A 21,724-nucleotide genomic window follows, 5' to 3' on the forward strand; every position below is an offset into this window, starting at 1 on the left:
GAGATCCAGGACAGGCACCAAAACTACACAGAGAAACCCTGTCGAAGAAGAAGAAGAAGAAGAAGGAGGAGGAGGAGGAGGAGGAGGAGGAGGAGGAGGAGGAGAAGGAGAAGGAGAAGGAGGAGGAGAAGGAGAAGAAGAAATCAATCATTCTAGGAAAATACATACAAAAAAATGGTGGAAATGAATAAATCTCTTAAAGAAATACAAGGAAACACAAACAGTTGAAAGAAACAAAAATATTCAAGACCTGAAAATTGAAATAGAACAAATAAAGAAAATACAAACTGAGAGAATTCTGGACATGAAAAATTTAGGAATTCAACAGGAAAAACAGTGGCAAGCTTCACAAACAGAATACAAGAGATGGAAGAGAGAATCTCAGGCATAGAAGATACAACAGAAGAAACAAATATATCAGTCAAATAAATGTTAAATCCAAAAAAATTCCTGACACTATCTCATACTCTATGAAAAGACAAAAATCTAAGAATAATAGGAATAGAGAAAAGAGAAGGATCTCAGCTCAAAGGTCTAGAAAATGTCTTCAACAAAATCATAAAAGAAAATTGCCCTAACCTAAAGAAGGAAGCATGTAGATCACCAAATAGATTGGAACAGAAAAGAGAGTCTATTCACCACATAAAAATCAAAACATGCTGGGCAGTGGTGGCACAAGCCTTTAATCCCAGCACTTGGGAGGCAGAGGCAGGTGGATCTCTGTGAGTTCAAGGCCAGCCTGGTCTACAAAGCAAGTTCCAGGAAAGGCGCAAAGCTACACAGAGAAACCCTGTCTCAAAAAACCAAAAAAAAAAAAAAAAATCAAAACATGCAGAACAATGAAAAATATTAAAAACTACAAGGGAAAAAGACCAAGTACCATATAAAGACAGACATATTAGAATTATATCTGAGATTTCAATGGAGACTCTAAAAGCCAGAAGGACCTGGACAGATGGACTACAGACTCTAAGAGAACACAGATGCCACCCAGACTACTATACCCAGCAAAACTTTCAATTATCACGTATGGAGAAAATAAGATATTTCATAAAGATAAATTTAAACAATATCTGTCTACAAATCCAGGCCTACAGAAGGTGCTAGATGGAAAACTCCAACCTATGGAGGTTAACCACACCTATGAAAACACAGAAAATAAATAATTTCACACCAGCAAAATCAAAAGAAGGGATGAACACACACACACACACACACACACACACACACACACACACACACACACACCATAACCAACAACAGCAAAATAACAGGACTCAACAATCACTGATCATTGAACTCTCTCAATACCAAATGCCTCAATTCCTCCAATAAAAAGACACAGACTAACAGAATGGGTGGGAAAACAGGATTCATCCTTCTATTACATTCAAGAAACACACCTCAACATTAAAGATAGACATTACTTCAGGGTAAAGGATTGGAAAAAGATATTCCAAGCAAATGGACCTGAGAAGCAAGCTGGTACAGCCATTTTAATATCTAACAAAATAGATTTCCAATCAAAATTAATCAAAAGAGATAGGGAAATGACACTACATAATCATCAAAGGAAAAATCCACCAAGACAACATTTCGGTTCTTAACTTCTATGCTCCAAACACAAGGCCACCCATGTTTGCAAAAGAAACACTACAGCTTAACTCCCATATTGACCCTCACACACTGACAGTGAGAGACTTCAGTACCCTACTCTCACCAATGCACAGGTCGTCAGACAAAAACTAAACAGAAAAACACTAGAGCTAACAGGCATTATAAAAGAAATGGACCTAACAGATATTTACAAAACATTCCACTTGAACACAAAAGAGCACAATTCTTCTCAGCATATCACGGAACTTTCTCCAAAATAAACCACATACTCAGTCACAAAGTAAGTCTCCACAGATATAAGAAAATTGAGCCAGGTGGTGGTGGTATACGCCTTTAATCCCAGCACTCGGGAGGTAGAGTCAGGCGGATTTCTGTGAGTTCGAGGCCAGCCTGCTCTCCAAAGCAAGTTCCAGGAAAGGTGCAAAGCTACACAGAGAAACTCTGTCTCAAAAAAGAAAAAAAAAAAAAGGAAAGAAAAAAAAATAATTGAGATAACTCCCTTCATCCATTCCGACCACCATGGATTAAAGCTGGATATCAACAACAACTGGAAGCATACAAACTCATGTAAACAAACTCTCTACTGAATGAAAAATTAGTCAAGACAGAAATAAATTAACGACTTTCTAGAATTCAATGAAAATGAATAGACAACATACCCAATCTTACATTACACAAAGAAAGTGGTGCTAAGAAAAAAGCTCATGGCTTAAGTGTTTACATAAAAAAAAAAAAATGGAGAGATCTCATACTAGCAACTTAACAGTATATCTGAAAGCTCTAGGGAAAACATGAAGTAACCTCCCCAAAAGGAGAAGACAGGAAATAATCAAACTGAGGGTTGAAATCAATAAAATAGATGCAAAGTGAGTACAAAGAATCAGTGAAATGAAGAGTTAGTTCTTTGAGAAAATCAGCAGGATAAACAAACTCTTATGCAAAACTAACTAAACGATGGAAAGAAAATATCCAAATCAACAAAATCAGAAACAAAGGGGGACATAACAATACACAAAGAAAATCAAGAGACTCATAGAACATACCTTTAAAACTTGTACTCTACCAAATTAGAAAATCTAAAAGATTTTCTCAATAGATACCACTTATCAAAGTTAAATCAAGATCAGATAAACTATTTAAATATATCTATAACACCTAGTGAAATAGAAGCAGTCATTAAACGTCTCCAAAAAAAAAAAAGCCCAAGGCCAGTCTTAGCACAGAATTCTACTAGATTGTCAAGTAAGAGTTAATGCCAATGTTCCTCAAATAACCCACAAAACAGAAATTGAAGGAACACTGCCCAATTTATTTTATAAGACCATAGTTACCTTTATACCTTAATCACATAATGAATCAACAAAGAGAGAGAAATACAGACTATTGTCACTTACAAATGTAAATGCAAAAACATTCAATAAAATACTTACAAACTGAATTTAAGAATACATCAAAAAGATTCACCATGATAAAGTAGGTTTCAATCCAGAGATGCAGGGATGGTTCAACATATACAAGTCTGTCAATATAATCCACCATAAACAAACTGAAAGAAAAAATAAACACATGATCATCTCATTAGATACACAAAAGGCCTTTGACAAAACCCAGCACCCCTTCACAAAAAAAGTCCTGTAGAGTAGGGATACAAGGAACATACCTAAACATAATAAAGGCAATTTACAGAAAACCTATAGCCAACATCAAATTAAATAGACAGATATTCGAAGCAACTCCACTACAATCAGAAATAAGACAAGGTTGTCCACTCTCTCCATAACTATTCAATATACTACATGAAGTTTTAGCTAAATCAATGAGAAAATTGATGGAGATTAAGGGGATACATATTGAAAAGGAAAAAGTCAAAGTATCCTTATTTGCAGATGATATGATACCATAAAAACTCCACCAGGTAACTCCTATAGCTGATAAACACTTTCAGAGAAGTGGCTGGATACAAGATTAACTCAAAAAATTCACAGCCTTTCTATATACAGATGGTAAATGGATTGAAAAAGGAACAGGGAAATAACAGCCTCAAATAATATAAAATATCTTGAGGGTAACTCTAACCAAGCAAGTTATAGACTTGTATGACAAAAAAAAAGTCTTTGAAGAAAGAAACTGAAGAAGATATCAGAAGATGGAAAGACCTTCCATGTTCATCAATCAGTAGAATTAACATAAAAAAGTCCATCCTACCAAAAAGAAATCTACAGTTTCAATGCAATCTCCATTAAAATTCCAATACAATTCTTTATAGACCTTAAAAGGACAATACTAAATTTCATATGAAAAAACAAAACAGGATAGCTAAAACAATCCTGAACAATAAAATAACTGCTAGAGTTATCACCATCCCTCATTTCAACTTGTACTACAGAACTATAGCAATAAAAACCATCGTATTGGCATAAAAACAGACATGTTGATGGATGGAATCTAATTGAAGACCCAGACATAAATCCACACATCTATGGACACCTGATTTTTGATAAAGAAGCCAGAAATACACAATGAAAAAAAAAAGACATCATTTTCAGCAAATAGTGCTGGTCAAACAGGATGGCCAAATGTAGAAGAATGCAAGCAGATCTGTATTTATCACAGCTCTCACCCTGCAGAAAACTCAATTCCAAATGCATCAAAGATTTCAATATAAGCCAGATACACTGAACCTGATAGAAGAGAAAGTGAGGAATAGCCTTGAACTCATTGGCACAGGATAAGACTTTCTGAACAGGACACTGATAGCACAGGCACTAAGATCAACAATTAATAAATGAGACCTCATGAAACTGAAAATCTTCTGTAAGGAAAGGACACTATCAATCAGACAAAGTGGCAGCCTACAGAAAGGAAAAAGATTTTTACCGGCTCCACGTCCAATAGCAGACTAATATCCAAAATATATAAAGAACTCAAGAAATTAGATATCAAAAATCCAGATAATCAGTTAAATATGAAGTACAGATATAAACTGAGAATTATCAATAGAGTAATCTTAAATGGCTGAAAACCACTAATAAATGTTCAACATCCCTATACATCAGGGAAACGCAAATCAAAAAGTACTTTGAGATTCCAGCTTACATCTATCAAAATGGCTAACATTGATAACACAAGTTACAGTTCATGTTGGTGTGGATGTGGAGCAAAGGGAACTCTCCTCCATTGTTGGTAGAAGTGCAAACTTGTATAGCCACTCTGGAAATCAATATTGTGGTTTCTCAGAAAGGTGGGAATCAACCTACCTCAAGACCCAGCTACACCACTGTTGGGCATATACCTAAAAGATGTCCCATGTTACCACAAGGACACTTGCTCAGCAATGTTCACTGTGGCTTTTTTCATAATAGCCAGAAACTGGAAACAACCTAAATGTCCCTCAACTGAAGAATGGATAAAGAAAATGTGGTACATTTACACAATGGAGTATTTACTCAGCTACTAAAAACAATGGCATCATGAAATTTATAGGCAAATGGATGGGACTAGAAAAAAAAATCATCCTGAGTGAGGTAACCCAGACCTAGAAAGACATATACAGTATGTATTCATTTATAAGTAAATACTAGCTGTTAAGTAAATGATAACCAAGCTATAATCCATGGACCCAGAGAGGTTAAGTGCTGTGGGATGTTCTGTATGGCAAATGTGTTGCTATGATTGGTTAGTAAGTAAAACACTGATTGGCCAGTAGTCAGGCAGGAGGAAGTACAGATGGGACAAGGAGGAGAAGAATTCTGGGAAGTGGAAGGATGAGTCAGAGACACGGCCAGTCGCTTCCATGACAAGCAGCATGTGAAGATGCCGGTAAGCCACAAGCCATGTGGCAAGGTATAGATTTATGGAAATGGATTAATTTAAGATATAAGAACAGTTAGCAGGAAGCCTGCCACGGCCATGCAGTTTGTAACCAATATAAGTCTCTGTGTTTACTTTGTTGGGTCTGAGCAGCTGTGGGACTGGTGGGTGACAGATTTGTCCTGACTGTGGGCCAGGCAGGAAAACTCTAGCTACAGTTAAGTAAAGAGGAGGGGTCTAGGGTAGGTGCATGGACCTCCCTGAGAAGGGGAAATAAAATAGATTTTACTAGTGGACTGGGGGCAAATGGGGATGGGAACAGAAGGGAGCTGGTGGGGGGTTGTGAAATGGAGTGAGAGAGTATGGTGAGAATTGTGGGAGTAGCCAAGCAATGTCTGATTTGACTTAAGGCCTACTCCATGAGAAGGAACCCATACCCAACACTGCTTGTGTAACCAAAAATCAGAGACTAGATAGCCTAGAGATCCAAACAAGACTGGTCAAAAAAAAAATCAATAAAATGATGCCTAATGATACTTTTCTATACTCATAGATAGGTACTATATCCAATCATCTTCAGAGAGCCATCCTCTTGCAGTAGATGCAAACAGATGCAAAGACCCACAGCTGGACATTATGTAGACAGAGAGTCTAAACTGGAGATCTACACCAAATCACTCCCCCTCAGAGCTCAAGGAATCCCACAGAAGAGGAGGTACAAAGACTATAAAACTCAGAAAGGATGGAAGACACCAGGAGAACATGACCCTCTAAATCAACTAAGCAAGACATATATGAGTTCACAGAGACTAAAACAGCAAGCACAAGGGCTGCATAGGTCTATACCAGATCTTCTGTGTATTTATTATAGGTGTTAGCTTAGTGTTTTTATAGAACTCCTGACTACGAGAACAAATGGGTCTCTAATTCTTTTGCCTGCTAATGGGACTCTTTTCCTCCTGTTGAGTTGCGATGTCCAACTTCAATATGAAAACTTTTGCTTCATCTAATTATATTTTATTTTTTCATATTTGGTTGTTATCTCTAAGTGGCCTGTTCTTTTCTAATGGGATACAGAAAAGGAATGGATCTGGAGGTGAGGGGAGGTAGGAAGAAACTAGGAGGAGTAGATGGAAGGGAAACTATAATCAGGATATATTATATGAGAAAATAATCTATTTTCAATAAAAGAAAATGTTTAAGATTTAAAAAATGGCGTGAGTAGAGAAGATAATAGTTTATTTCCATATTTATATTTATTTGCGTGTGTGTGTGTGTGTGTGTGTGTGTATTAGTGTTACATTTTCCTACCATGGTAGGAAACTGGGGCCCAGTCTTACTAGAGCCTAATGGAATATTACTTCATTGATGATATGGATGGTTGGAGTATTAATTCATCAACTTTCTTCACTCAAGACCTCGGGGTGTCCACAAAGCAGTTTTTCTACTCGGGTGCTGAATGAGCTTTGCTGACATCAAAGACCTTGTGCTGAGAGGCAGAGATATTCAAGTGTCTAAGGTGACCTAAGGGAATCAGCTGGGCATCTGCACCATCTGCTTGGGTCACCAATGCCACATCCTTTATCTACTTTGGAGATAGACAGCATAGGCAGATGAGTGTGTGTCACTTATAGACTGAGACACATACCACCTTGGGGCTTTTCTTCTCCATTACCACTGCAGGGATTTAGGGATCTGGGTTAGAAGTAATTAGTGACAATGAGTTAACCTTTTCCACAGTGATTGCTTCTCTGCTCCATTCTTAGGTAGGTTTTGATCGGACCTATTGCTGTGATATAAATATGCTAATCTATTTTATTTATGTGGTTCTTTGGGGAGGATATAGTTTGCCATGTTATCAAATAAAATAATGGCTGACACTGTTTTCTGCACGATAATAATGTTCTAAGCATGCTACATGTCGCAATTTAATGATTTTCATAACACCATAAATAACTATAGTGCAAATATCACTCCATGCACATATTAGGAATTTGAAACACAGAGAACTTCTAAACAAGTGTTGTGATAATCCTATGTAACAAACAACCCCTACAACAAAAACAAATTATCATAACCAACACACCTATTTTTCATTTCTCACACTCATATGTTCATAGCTTGGTGTGGTGGAATCATCTACCTGGGCTCTAGGCTAAAGATGAGGTTTATTCCAAGCTGCAGATTGAGTTTGGTTCTGCTCAAAATTTCCCACACCAGCAGCTATCTGGAGCATACTTTTTTCATGGCTAATGGCAGAAGCACACAAGACCAAACAAAGTCAACTATATTTAACATTGGTGTTTTATTCAGTAACAGTGAACAAGGACAATTACATAGCCAAACTCATACCACTGTGATGGAAAAAACATAGCCCACATGGCGGGGTGAAAGAAGGCAAAATTTTATAGAACACAAATGCAGTGTTTGCTCTGGATTGTTACAATATCCCAACTCATCAGGCCAGGCTAAAAGGAACTGGTGGGGGATTTGGCAGACACTTGAAACTAACCTTTCAGAAATACATTTCTGAAATCAATTTATACTAATGATGACTTATAGCCAAGGAGGAGAATGGAGAAAATCACATTCTACTTTTAGGATCAGAGGGCACAACTTGAGTCATAAACTACAAATAATCAGGCTTTTAAATGATAGATAAAAAGCGCCAGGAGGTGTGGTTTTACATCAAGACAATGCCACTGGGTGGTGGCCTTACTCTGGTCTTTGGTTTTCTTCAAGCTTTAGCTTCTGCCAGTGAAAAATGAGGGACAGCTCTTGGTGAGCTTGAACGCTTTTCTTTTAACATGCTCTTCACATTGATGCAAGAGAACTTTCAGCTGAGGCCTCATCCCAGTATCTCTGTAACATGTGGGAGCTGGAAGTGCAAAATGCAGAAGAATACTAGCCACTGCAAATGACTGATAAAGAGAACAATCTGGGGCCGACAGTTCACAAAATAAAGTGACCACAATCTTGTTGACAACAATTAATTTCCTTTAATCTTTCCATGACTTATAAAAACTGCAGCTGAATTTCCTGAAAACTCTCCAATGCCTTCTTAATCCTGAGGATGGCACTTGACAAAAAGTTAGCTGAGTCAAAAATTTCAAACACACCCCTTTAGCAATATCTGTAGTTTGCACAAAGTATTATTTGGCTTTTGTGAGCTAGTCTACAAAGGGCAATGAAATATCATTCCAGGAACAACTCAAATATCAAAGAAGGGTGAGGAAGGCCTCGTTGACTTTTCCTCCTGTCTAGTTGATAAAGAAAAGTGCTATTAGGACTATTCCATAGCAGAGTCCTTTTAAAAGGAGAGGTGCTTGCCTAATGGCTATACAAAATCTATTGTTCTATAGGCAATATGTTCAGACATAAGCTCCTTGGGGTTTTGAACTATATATTCTTCCCATATGTGTCTCTTATAATACTTGTTGGTACTTTGCATATAGGAAGCTTCAAATAAATTTTGTTAAGTGAATGAATGAGCAATTCACAAATGAATCTCAATGAATGTTTCTCTCATACCCATGTGAATCATATTGTTCAAATATATTCTGGGTATAATGTGTGGCCAAAAGTTCTCAAGTAAAAGCTCACCTCATCTCAAGTATAATTATCATAGTGCATAGTGCATCAGTGATCAGACATGCATGAGATATGAGCAAATCAAAGAAAGGATAGGTACTCACTCATGGGATGCAAATTTCAATGCATAAAGCAATTACTGTTTTCATTAGCACAGCCAGATGGATTTAAAGACGGGAGATCCAGAGAGTGAATAAAATTCAAGATAAACTACTGGGTAGATACTCCCAGGACTAGTGCAACCAACTTTAGGTTCTATAGGTAAAAGATAACTTGCATGGTACTTGTTATATCGAACATTCACTATGTAAAAGTTTGTTAACAAGAAATGATAAAAATTAAAAAAAAAAACTTGGCCTAATGAATCTGATTTATTCCTTTTGGATTCCCCTAGACTGAACCTGAACTTGGGATTTTATTGTCCAGCTATCTCAACAAATCTTAACTATTTTCAATGGTAAAATATACCAGTGTGGTGTTTTGATCATAAACTACCATTTATGTAGCATCTGTATATGCTAAGTGTCCTGAATCTGTCCTTATACTACACATTATTACATAGATAAGAAGGAAGGAAGGAAATAAATGATGATAGATGAAAGACAGATAGATGATAGATAGATGGATGGATAGACAGAGATAGATATTCATAGATAGATATGATAGATATGCACACATATGCATATGTATAAAATCATGCTAAATATTTCCACATTTGCCCTGTAAGTATGCTTATTTTCATACTTGAGTTTACCCACATTAAGATTAGTACCTTGCCCAGGGTTGCACAACCACGAAGTGGAATCTCAACTTTCAGCCCAGGCTGCTATCTCCAATGTCTTGGTTTTCTGTCCTACCTCACATTTCACAAGAGATCAGAATAAATTAGTGCCCATCAGAACTTCCCTGTACCCTTACATGGAGAAAGACCTGGCTTGCATCCACCTGTACCACGTCTTACCACATTTTGCACTCCCCCACTTAGATTGGTTTGACTTGTTACTCCATGTGCTTCCAAGTCCTGATCTCATTCTCCTTCCTTGGCCACTCTTTGAGCACAAGTCCCTTCCTTGTTCACAATATTAACACCTTGCTGGACACTCAAATTGTCTTTCTATAGTGACTATCCACTTATTTCAGATCTGCCCTCTCCAACATCTATGCCCAGTGTATGTTGAGCCAGTTGTCCAAATATGGCTCACCCTGCCTCATAGCATAGACCAAGTTGTACCTGTTCATTTCATCTTCTACATTTAGAGATGAGTATAGAGCTACACCCATGGCATTTTCTTGGTGTAGTTTCTGGCTGACTTGTGCTTTTAAACTATCTATTGCCTCTGCTTCAGTCTCAGGCAATAGCATGCTTCATGAAAAAAGCTTGTAGTGCAAGTAACTGAGTGTCTTAGGATAAGATTTTGTTCTCTACATACAATTTGGCTTTCACCTACATGACAAGTCCTTTATTAACTCTCATAGAAACTCTGGCTGCTAACCTGGAGCATCCCAGGCCTTCTCCCCAGATCTGAACTACCACCTCTTTCTTCTATGTCCCACACCATCCTCAATTCCCTTCTCCCTGCACCACTGCCTGTAAATTCAAGCTGATGACCCTGTATTTAAATCCCTGAGGAAATACCCACATGTGCTTCTTTTACATTTCAGAGTTTACCTGCTTTAACATCAGCTATGTGATTCAAGAGGAAGAGGCTTTGGGGCAAATGGACCTGAACACAATTCTTTATGATTTTATATCTGAGTATAAACCATTGGGCAACCTAACTATTCAATGGGTTAATTCCCAAATCTCAAAAACTGACACATTAAAGCCTACTCAAGAGAGCTCATTGAATTCCAACAATATCCACTACACACAGTTTTAGGTAGGTATATTATTGAGGTTACTTTGGTCCTTTCTCCATCTTCTGTTAGTAAGATCATATTCTTCTGTCTTGAATGAGGCTAATTGTTTCTGTGTTAATCAGCTTTCTATCTTTGTGACAAATACCTGAGAAGAAAATCTACTTTGATGAAGAAAAAAAAAAGATTCATTTTGGCTTGTAGTTTCAGATGCTTCAATCTGTATTTGCTTGGTCCTGTTATTCTGGGTTCATGGAAACACAATTCATCATTGATTAGCATGTGGCAAAGAAGTTGATCATTGGGAAACAATGAGAGGGGAAGGGAAAGGTAAGCATCCCATCACGCTCTTCAAAGACATGCCTTCCCCCAATGGTCCCTCTTTTTTCCACTAGATCTCAACAGCCACAGCTTCTAACACACTCAGCAACCACAAGCTGTTTACCAAGCCTTTAACACACTGTTGCTGTGGAAACAAACTTTGGGATTAAAATTGCAAGGTCAAGAACACTAAGGATGAAAACTGAAGCCATGCAACTTAGTATGAGATAATGAAGTTGACCAGGAAAGAGGGAGGGCAAGGCTCTGGGGGGGAAAATGAAGATACTTGTGGCAGGCTCCAACTGGCATCCACAAAGCAACACTATTTCACCTTCCCCCAGTAATGTACAAAAGCAGAACCATTTTACGTATTATAGCTAATGCGTTTAATAACAGCAGACTAAATTGTAAGAACAGCTTCTAAGAAATCCTCTGCCCACCCAAATGAATCAAATATGAGGCAGCCTATGAAAACTTCAGATACATATTGGTGACTACACCTCCTGACCATCAAAATGCCCCTTGTGGTGAGACATCCTTGAAACTGAAATTAGGTTGCTCTATTAGGTACCAAGGTATTCTCCCAAACACATATCCTAACAGCAGGGCTGAAGACTCAGAGGACTTGATTATTATAATAGCACTTGCAGTGCTGGAATCAAGGGTGGAAATACCTTTAAAGGAAAATCTGGTGCGCCATAATTTAAGACAGTAAAGCAGTCACCTTACCTTATGCATTAACCACCGGTTTCATGAGCATTCATTAAAACTTCTTTAAAATCTGAGTTGCAGAATGCACAAGTCCCACTCCATTCTCTCTCTGATGTGCTTGCTTGGCTTGGCTTGGCTTCTGTTGCTTTGCTAAGAACCCAAGGAACCTCTACAATATCTTCGACAACATGGTCCTTTCATAGATATACCACTAACTACCATACTGTAACAGTCGCCATAGGATGGGCCCAAAGCTCTGCTTCAATGAATGAGAAAACAAATGCCCTTGGCCACAAGGGTTGGCTCATGGTCATGACACAAGCATGAGCCAGCGAGACTCCACATCACACTCATCTGTTAATTACTGAAAAATAAATTCTGGGATTTCAGGGATTATACTCTGCCAGGAACATGTAAATGTGGAGTTTTCAGTAGAATATTTGCCACAGAGGGAGAGCCAAACTAAGAACTGGTTGACAGGAGAGTGAAGCTGAGCGTTTTAAACATCACTTCTTAGCCACACAAACCCCACAGCCCCTACTACTACAAGACAATTGATACCATTTTGTCTCAGATTCATTTGGGCTGGTTTTCTATCACCTAAGACTGAGACCTCTGACTAACACATTCCCGAAGCATAGAACACAATGTGCTATGTAATATGTGTGCAATGTATCACCAGTATCCTGCAGCCCAGGTAAGACTTGCCACCTTCCCTGAAGAGCATCTCCCTTCTCTCCTCACAATTCCATCAGAGGTATTTCCCACTTGTTTTGTTCTGGTTTGGTCTGGTTTTGTGAGACAGGATTTCACTGTGTAGCCCTGACTGTCCTGGATCTTGCTTTGTAGACCAGGCTGGCCTCGAACTCAGAGATCCACCTGCCTCTGTCTTCTAAGTGCTGTGATTAAAAGGCATCCACCACCATGCCTGGCATTTCTCACTCTTACCCCCTACATCCTGAGTTTCTCCACTGGTCTGGTACTGCTTTCTTTGTGACCAATAGTACAGTGCAATACAGGGTATTCTTGAACTAGGACTGTAGATTCCTAGCCCATGTAGAGGGCTTACATGGCTTGTATGAAGCCACAGATTCAATCTACAGTATCACTAAATATACAGATACGTAAGCATTGTATTGTGCATGGAAGATCTCCATAAATTACTGTGAAGAAGTTCCTTTGTAAAAGCACAAAATACTTTCATGAACAGTGAGGTCACTCATCAAGGCATGACTCTTGCCTTTCAAATGTCTCCCCTTCTTTTCTCTCCCATACCTCCAACCTTGGCCCACCCTACCTGGGTAACACACTCATTCTTCCATCTGGCCTTTACAAAAGATTCCATCTGTCATTCTATCACTAAATTAAGCTTTCAAACTTGCTACTTTCCAGCATGCTCCTTTTCTAAGAAAAGAATCAAAAACATACTGGAAAGTTTTTCAATAAAATAACATTCCCTTCTCATTAATCTACTATTGCCCTCCAACTGTTAGCACTGCCTTTATCCAGTGTTATCTTGGAGCCAAATACTCTCTTACTAAAATTCATATTCTACTTCCTCCTAGCTACAAGATTTTGGTCAATTTATGTCATGATGGCACTGGTAAAGCTTCCACAGCCATACCGATTTCCTTTCCACCCCTTACTTCTTGCTTTTTGTTGCTGTCTAACATTTTTAGGATAAGATTCATATGCCATAAAATTTCCATACTTGAACAGTGTATCGTTCACTAATTTTTAATAGGTAAAGTAATTCTCTGATTTTTCTTTGTAAGTCATATAACCATCACCATGATCGAGTTTTAGAATATTTTGTCATCTCAAAACTGTCTTCTTAAAAGCTGGAGAAATTGCTCATTGCTTAAGAGTGTTTGTTGCCCCTCCAGAGGGTCAGAGTTCTGTTCTCAGCACCCATGTCATGTGACTTCTAACCACCACTAAGTTTAGCTCCAGAGGATCTGATAGCTGCTTCCATCTTCTTGGGTACCCACATCTGTGTGACATGTGTATGGGAGGAGACACACACACACACCCAAAAAATAAAATAAAAATAGAGGTAAATCTTTCAACATGAGTGGGAGCTAGAGAGATGGCATAGTAATTAAGAACTCTTGCAGAATATCCAAGTGGTTCCCAGCACCCATGTCACACAGCTTACAGCCATCAACAACTCCATCTCCAGGGAGGATATGACCCCTCTGGCCTCCATAAAGTCACCTGCGCTCACATGAGCATGCCTACATACAAATCCATGCACAAAAATCAGACTAATGAGAGTAAAATGGAGGACTATTCTTTGTGACAATCTGCAGTTCACCTTAATTTCCACCTTCGACCTCGCTTTGTGATGCCACCCACTTGTAGTCTCTGGACATTCCATGTGTGTGTAAAATCATAGAATATGTTGGTTTCACGTATTTTGCTTATCACATTCAGGTTAATTTTTTCCTCTGTCTTTGGCACATGCAGATCTTGCCTCCATCACAATTTTCTCCCTTCTTTCAACCCATACAGATCATGCATTCTCACTGCTGCCACCATGGTTGCTAATGCCGTTGCCTTGAGGTACAACTTAACATGGGGCACTTTTATAAATTTCCTTAGATTCCTTCTGATCCGTGATTTTCATCTTCATTACTCAGACTCTCCGGGGGGACCTCCGGGCTTCAGCTCTTCCTTGGTTGCCTCACACAGCTATCTTATTTTTCTGGCCATGAAAAGATGAAAAGGCCTTATGAAAAGCATTAGACATATTTGGCAAGAAAATAAATGTTCCTTGAAAAAAAATGATGGATTGGGTATGACGACTTACACTTCTCTTTACCAAAAACAATTACCAAGAGTTGCCCTCAGGTAGGAAAAGGGAACTGGATGGGTAGCCTGCTGATTTCTACAGATTTTATGCCAGAGTAGCTAGCTGCTGGCTAAGTGGACATAGCCTACTGATTTTTGAAACCCCACTGTCATCAGTTCATCCACAAACCAATGTTTTCAGCAACTGAATCCTTTAAGGATATACTCAATGCCATCTAACTAAAATTTGTTCCCACCAAAGTATCTGGCTAATACCTCACATGCAGTGGCTGCTGAATGAATGAATGAGTGAGTGTATGACGAAGCCTTCAAGATTTGAGGACCTGGCCAGAGCAATCTCAGGAAATCCCAAGGGTCAAGGAGTTAATGTTAGCTTTAATAGCTAATTTTAGTTTGCACGTAAAGTCAAAAAAAAAAAAAACATTGGCACTTTTTACACATCAATTTCTCAAAAACACAAAGAACAGTGTAAGAATGTATATATAAGATATCACTGGAAAGATACAGCACAAAAGCAAAATGCTCTGCTGTCCTAGGCTACCTCACTAACATTTGAGAGAATTCTTACATATCACACCTTCTGGCTAGCATTTCTTTACATCCTAGGTAAATTACACTTCTGTTTGAGTTTCTCTTACCATAATGAGTCTTTTGACAAATATTAGTGGCGTACCAACCATGTGCAGGCCTTGTTTTAAGAACTTCTGACAAAGTAGTGAGCAAAATGGAAGAAAAACCACCTTGCATCCATAGGACTCACTTTCTGATGGATCGCATGTCATGGAGTTTTGCTGTTTCAGTATGTGAATTCCAAATACCTGAGAGCCAAAAATCAATCCTGATGTAGCTGCAATATCAAGACAATGACTGAAGCATTGTTCAACTTAATGACCAACAAGTAAGTAAGCCACCCTTCACTCAGAACACCAGTATGCCACAATGACTGCCCCAATAGAAACACATACACCGGTTACCCTTCTATCAATGCTGTTTTCCTGCCCTAGTTCAAAGGTTAGGCTAGATAACTTAGAAAAGGTCACAGAGCTAATAAAAATGAAATATTCTGGGCTGGGGAGATGGCTTAGTAGGTAAAGGCACTTGTCTCCAAACCTGACCTTGAGACACACATGGTGGAGAGAACCAACTCAGACCTCCAAATGCTTGTCTGTGAGCAAACACAAACACACACACAATAAATAAATAAAATGTATTTTTTAATGTTAAATAAAATATACAGAACTGAAATGAATTTAATTTTGGTTACCATGTTTCTTCCCCACCACCGTGTGTGTGTGTGTGTGTGTGTGTGTGTGTGTGTGTGTGTGTGTGTGTGTGTACGAATGTGTATGTTTGTGCATGTGTGTGAACCTGCATGTGAACTTGGGTGTGTAACTGTGTGTGTGCCAGGGTACCCTTTTAGAACTCACAGGACAACCTCTGGTGTTGGTACTTACTTTCCATTTTGTTTTCATTTGTTTGTTTTATTTTGTTTTTTGCTCCATATCCCATGATGGCTGACCCACAAGCTTTGGGGATTCTCCTCTGTCCAACTTACATCTCACTATAGCAGAGCTATACACATCCAACTTTTATGTGAAGCCTGGGGATTTGAACTTGTTACCACACTTGCACAGCAACTGCTTTTACCCACTGAGCCATCTCCCCAGTCCCAAAGGTTATGTTCTCCTGGTCATTGCCCACCTTCACCAAAACCACAGGACAGGGTGACAATACAGAACAGTCACTCTGGTGACAGTGCAGTTCAACTGCACTTTCTCAGGGCAGGTGAAAGCCCCACGTCGTATTTTAAACATGTGGAAGCTCATTTCAGAAGCAACCACCTATGCTGAGAAAGGAGATACCAAACACAGAAGCAGAAACAAAAGAACAGTGGTGTGTCCTTGAAAACTAAGGAGATGGTACCCCAGGAGTCACTCTTCATTATGTGGACTTTATCTTTCTGAAGTGTGTAGATGTCCCCAGTCCTAAGAATAAAAGTGAAGAGGAGGGCACAGAATACTAGTTGCATGGCTTGACAGTAAACCTGAAACAATTGGTGTGATCCTATATTAACTATGTATTTTGAGTATTGTTATATTGCTAATTATTGTCTAGTCAAATCACATTCTCTCAAATGACCAAAAAGAATCCAAGTACCTCACAATTGTAAATTTCTTTTACGTGTCTTGGCATCTAACAGGATGCAGAGCCACAGACTTAGCTCGGCTTAAGGAATGGGGAGTAAATTTAGAAAATCTGGTCGAGAGCTGAATGTTTTTCCCTGTCAAATTTTCTCTTCAAGATTTTATCCTGTTACTCCATGTCATTGAGGACAGCACCAGCTTTTGTTATATTTCCAGATCATTCCAGAAAGGCACATCAGTTATTATTTATCTGATTGAATAATGGGGAGGAAAGCAGACTTCATTTGAAAAATGAGCTTTGCTGTGTTTAGTGAATGCCTTTTAGAAATTCATGCTGAGGGGTAGGTTAGACAAGAAGAGAAGGGAGAGGGAGCAGAGTGAAGGAGAAGGGAGTGGCGGGGAGGGAGAAGCACGGGGGGAGTGTGTTCTCACACATGTGGGTGGGTGAGCATCTTCTGAAAGGCCTTCAGCAGCTCTGGAGGAGCTGTAGCCTGTGCCATGGAAACAGTGGTTACCATGGAAAGCAAGCGCTATTGTGACGAGCTAAAGAGAAGCCTTATGTAAAATCATCTTCCCATGTAACCTTACACTTTCCAGCATTTTAAAAAATGACAGGATTAGAGCACAGTCCTCCTGGGAGTCTCGGGCCTCTCAATGATCTTCCACAACAATCTAGAAAGCGAGATGATAAACTACCGGTCGGCGTGTACCTTGCTAAAGGGCTTGACAAGCAGTTAGGTGGAGAAATTGCCCCCATCGTTTATCTATGGACTACACCGCACACTATTAAATATTTTTCTGTTAAAACCTACAAAGTATTACAAATGAAGAGAAAACATGGCTAAAATTAACTTAAAGCGAATGGTTCCCGACTTACTGAAATCAGAATTGATGGGTTTCATCTGAGTTATCTGTTAATAGGCTTTCTTGGTGCCCTGTGTTGCCATAATCTCCAACGCGCTGGACAAACCAGTACATTTGTTTATCTTTATCACTCTTTGCTTACTAAAGAAGTTGCTTTTATTAAAGAGATCAATCACCAGCCAGCTCGCAGTTTAATAGCCTGTGTGGTGCATGCAAGGTGGAGAAAAAAAAGCAAAAACTAAGGGTAAAGGGTGAGAGACCTGCTTTAACAAAGCCTCCAAAACACTGAAAAAGCAATAAAGTAAGCCTTCAATGCTGTATATGATGCTCAGCATACATACATACATGCTCATACGTTTATATGAATCAAGAGTAGAAAACCTGGTTCCAAAATTAGTAATGCAAAGCATTTTTAAATGTGAAAGTGGATTGGTGCCTTCTTTCAGTTTTCCTCCGGTCACTGTAATAAACAGTCAAGTGATGCTAAATGGAGAGACAGGGAGTACATTATGTGTCTCATACATGGCCCTCTCTCACCTACTTGCATAGGAAAGCCACATATGGGTGTGTCTCACAGCCCCGCCACAAATTGAGGCTGGTGGTTACTCTCTGTTCCCTCATCAGCTTGGCTCCTGAACCTGCTCTCCTGTCCCCAATCTCTCATTGCCAGAACACAGTATCATATTTTATCTCATCTTGTGGGATTAAAAATATTGATTGAAATTTTCACTGGAAGCTTTTCTTAAGAAGACACTTTCTTCCAAACCTCTTCTTTCTACCCTGGTGCGAGTCAGCTATTTTTCTTGCCCAAATGCAGGAAAGCAATTAGGCTCAAGGGTTTTATAAGCTGTACCAGTTCAGGGCAAATCTATTGAACTTTGCTGAGAAATTCTTGTACATGCACTGTGAAAATTTTGATGGTTTTGTCCTCGTCCTTGATAACGACTTAGTTTTAGCAACCTGTGCACCCTGCGTGCTGCCTGCCTTCCAAAGGAGGCCGTCCAATTAAAGTGTCGTGCCGTTAAAGGGAGAAGCACTGAATCTGTTCTGTAAACGGCTGCCGCTTCAAGTATATGCTCTGTAAACGGCTGCTGCTTCAAGTATATGCTGGGCAGAACTGAGGCTAACATGCAAAAGCCATTTAGCAGAAGCAACAGCGGTTAGTGGAAAACGCTGAGCCAATGTGCGCCTCAGGTTTCTCAAGTACCACAGGAGGAGGAGACAGGGCCTCTTCTGTCAGCTGTCCCTGTCGCAGGTGATCACAGCCATGTTTCAGGGAGAACATATGGCCATGTTTATAGCCATCAGGCAGCTTTTCACAGAGCTACAACACCATGTGTCCACCAACTAGCCTTCCTGATTGCAGCTAATTAAGGAGGAAATGAGAGGCATTCTTAAAATAATAGTAAGGCATAGGGTTGTCCAAAGTCCCTACGCCTATTTTTAAGAGTCGATAACAAGAGTGACTAATATAAAATTATGAGAAGCCAGACGTGGACATTTTGCACAAGTCTTCCTCTAAGAAGTGAGACCTAATACAATTTATTCTGCCAATTAATTAAAGAAAAATAAATTACATAAATGCTAAAAAATGCAATCAATACAATGGATCAGGCAGCGTGTTACCTGGGAAATCTGCAAAGGTAAGAAATTATTTAAAAATCCCTAAAGCACCTTTTTAGGGAAAGTATTACAAAACAAACTATTAGAAGAACATCACTACTAATCGCTGAGCACACCCAAGACATGGTGAACTCAGGAAGTCAAATAGGGACTTGAGTTTTGTGACACAGACCTGTAATCACAGCTGAGGAGGAAACAGAAGCAGGGGGATTGCAAATTGAAAGTCAGACTGAGCTTTAGAATGAGTCTGAGGCCACCCTAGGTAACTTAGTGAAACCTTGTCTCAAAATAAAAAGTTAAAAGGAGCTGTAGAGATAATTCAATGGGAGAGGCCCTGGATTCAGTGCTCAGTCCTGCAAAAATAAACCTATGCACAGACTTGTTATGCTTTATTGACTATGTGCTGTAGCCCAACTTGTGGTCCAATTGGATTCTTTGTCTTCTTTTTAATTCCTAATGAAATACAAGAAGTATAAGTCACAGACTGTCTTCCACAATGTGACCAGTGTGATTTCCAACACTTCCCTTCTGGGGTTTGCAAAATTTCTTCCACAAGCCTGGGGGCGGGGTGAGTCTTAGCTGTAGATAATCCTACAGAGAGTGCACCAAGCTCTCCTCGAATTGAAACCTCAGTTTGCAATGTTCCTCACCAATGGGTGGCTCTCTGTGTGCAATTGTGTGTGTGTGCTTACCATCTCTTACAGACTTCTTCCTTCAGGCTCTTTCAAAGTCTGAGGACACGCACATTGGTAATTGTGTCATTTTCCCACCCGCTATTTCTCTGCTTTGCTGAAGCTAGACTATAATGACATTAGATAGGTCGCATGATGGCAATTTAATGGCCTGAACTCAATCCACAGGTACATCATTGTGGTCGCCTTGGGATCTGTTCTCATTGCAGTGGTATGACGGAAAATGCCAGCAGAGGCAGAATGGATGCCTGACTGAAGTGGTGGAGACAGTGTGTCTGTGAGCACAGAGGATGCTGACCCCCATCCCCCAGGATCAGCCCAGCAGCTGTGGAAGCGACTCTGCTGCCCCCATCTCAGCCTCTCACTTTCCTGTTAACACAGAACCTTCCTCAACAGCATCCACCTGTGCCCTGTGCGGAGCGTTGAGGACACATGGACAGACACACCACATGTGGACAAGCTTGCTGTTTCTTAGAATAAGATGCATAAGCGTTTAATTTAAAAACGTATGCACTGAGGAGCTAAGGATGTGGTTCAGTCAGTAAAGTGCCTGCTGTGAAAGCGTGAAGACCTGAGCTTACATCCCAAACACCATGTAACAAAGCCAAATTTGGTGACACACTTTTAATCCTGGCACTGGAAAGGCAGAAGCAGACGGAGTCCTGGGGCTCACTGAACAGACTGTCTAGCCTCACAGGCAAGCTCCAGGCCAAAGAGAGACTCTGTCTCAAAATGAACGAGGTAGATGGCACATGTGGAACAAAATCGAAAGCTTACCTGTAGCCTTCACATGCGTACCCACAGCAGGGATGCCCAGCCCCCACACACGAAATACGCGGATAGTGAAACAAACGTGAAGATGAAGGAATTCTCAAGGCATCTTGAAAGAAAAGACCATAAATTAAAGCATTAAGATGTTTACAAAATTAGCTAATTTTGGTCATCAAATTGACTACATTTAGAATCCACTAAAACCCAAGCAGCTGGGCATGGCTGTGGGGGATTGTTCTGATTGGACCATCTGAGGTTGAAAGACTCACACAAAATCTGGGCCACACCTTTTGGTGGTAGTCGCCATAAGAGGACATGGAAGAAGGAAGCTTTTGCTCTTTGCCTGCTTGCTCTCACTCTAGGTGGCAAGTTCACCTCTTTGCTGCGGAGGCATTCCTTCACTGTTATTAGAACTGACTTCTTCAGGATTTTAACACAGACCAAAAACCAGTTCAGACATTCAGCCTTGTGGCCTGAACACCTGTTATATTTTTGCTCTTTCCATGGAGAGACAGCCATTGTTGGACTAGCCAGACTATAGCCTATAAGCCACTCTAGTAAATCCCCTTTTAATATTTATATGCATGGATATTCATATAGACTAACATACATAAATATATTCATTCTATCAGTTCCATTCTTCTAGAGAATCCTAACTAATACAACTACATACATAGCCAAAGCTCTAACTACCATTTCTATTTCACAGGGAATTTTGTAGCATGACACTCTAGATTTTTCAGAAATGATGCAACAATGTCATTGAATCAGAAGATAGCATATGTATATCTATATCACATGTTTTATATTGTGTGTAAATATATTTTATTAGCTATAAAATATGGAAATGCATTAAAAACTTTTGTAGAAAGATGTCATATAATTACCAGTAGGTATAATTATTGTTAT

At 39.4% G+C, this 21,724-nt stretch overlaps 1 protein-coding gene across 49 annotated transcripts in view; it reads right to left on the reverse strand.

The window, feature by feature from the left end:
• LOC128105112 (uncharacterized) overlaps positions 1-21,724 on the reverse strand; it is a 211,601-nt gene that overhangs the window by 56,592 nt on the left and 133,285 nt on the right. For 8 of the 49 annotated variants that reach the window (XR_008216253.1, XR_008216249.1, XR_008216246.1 and 5 more), the window contains exon 8: positions 20,822-20,924. The exons of 11 other annotated variants lie outside the window; for them this stretch is intronic. Coding sequence is in view for 2 of the 38 variants with exons in the window: in XM_052729987.1 (XP_052585947.1) it covers positions 3,048-3,163; positions 15,482-15,568; positions 20,822-20,924 (306 nt within the window). In the remaining 36 variants the exon portion in view is untranslated. Of the gene's footprint in view, positions 1-3,047; positions 3,164-8,146; positions 14,615-15,359; positions 15,569-20,821; positions 20,925-21,724 lie in introns of all 49 variants that reach the window. 30 more of the 49 variants (XR_008216234.1, XR_008216232.1, XR_008216227.1 and 27 more) reach the window with 14 other exon arrangements.

The sequence above is a fragment of the Peromyscus californicus genome, unplaced genomic scaffold (genome assembly GCF_007827085.1).
Source record: "Peromyscus californicus insignis strain IS unplaced genomic scaffold, ASM782708v3 Scaffold_9__1_contigs__length_137607984, whole genome shotgun sequence".
Lineage (NCBI taxonomy): Eukaryota > Metazoa > Chordata > Mammalia > Rodentia > Cricetidae > Peromyscus > Peromyscus californicus.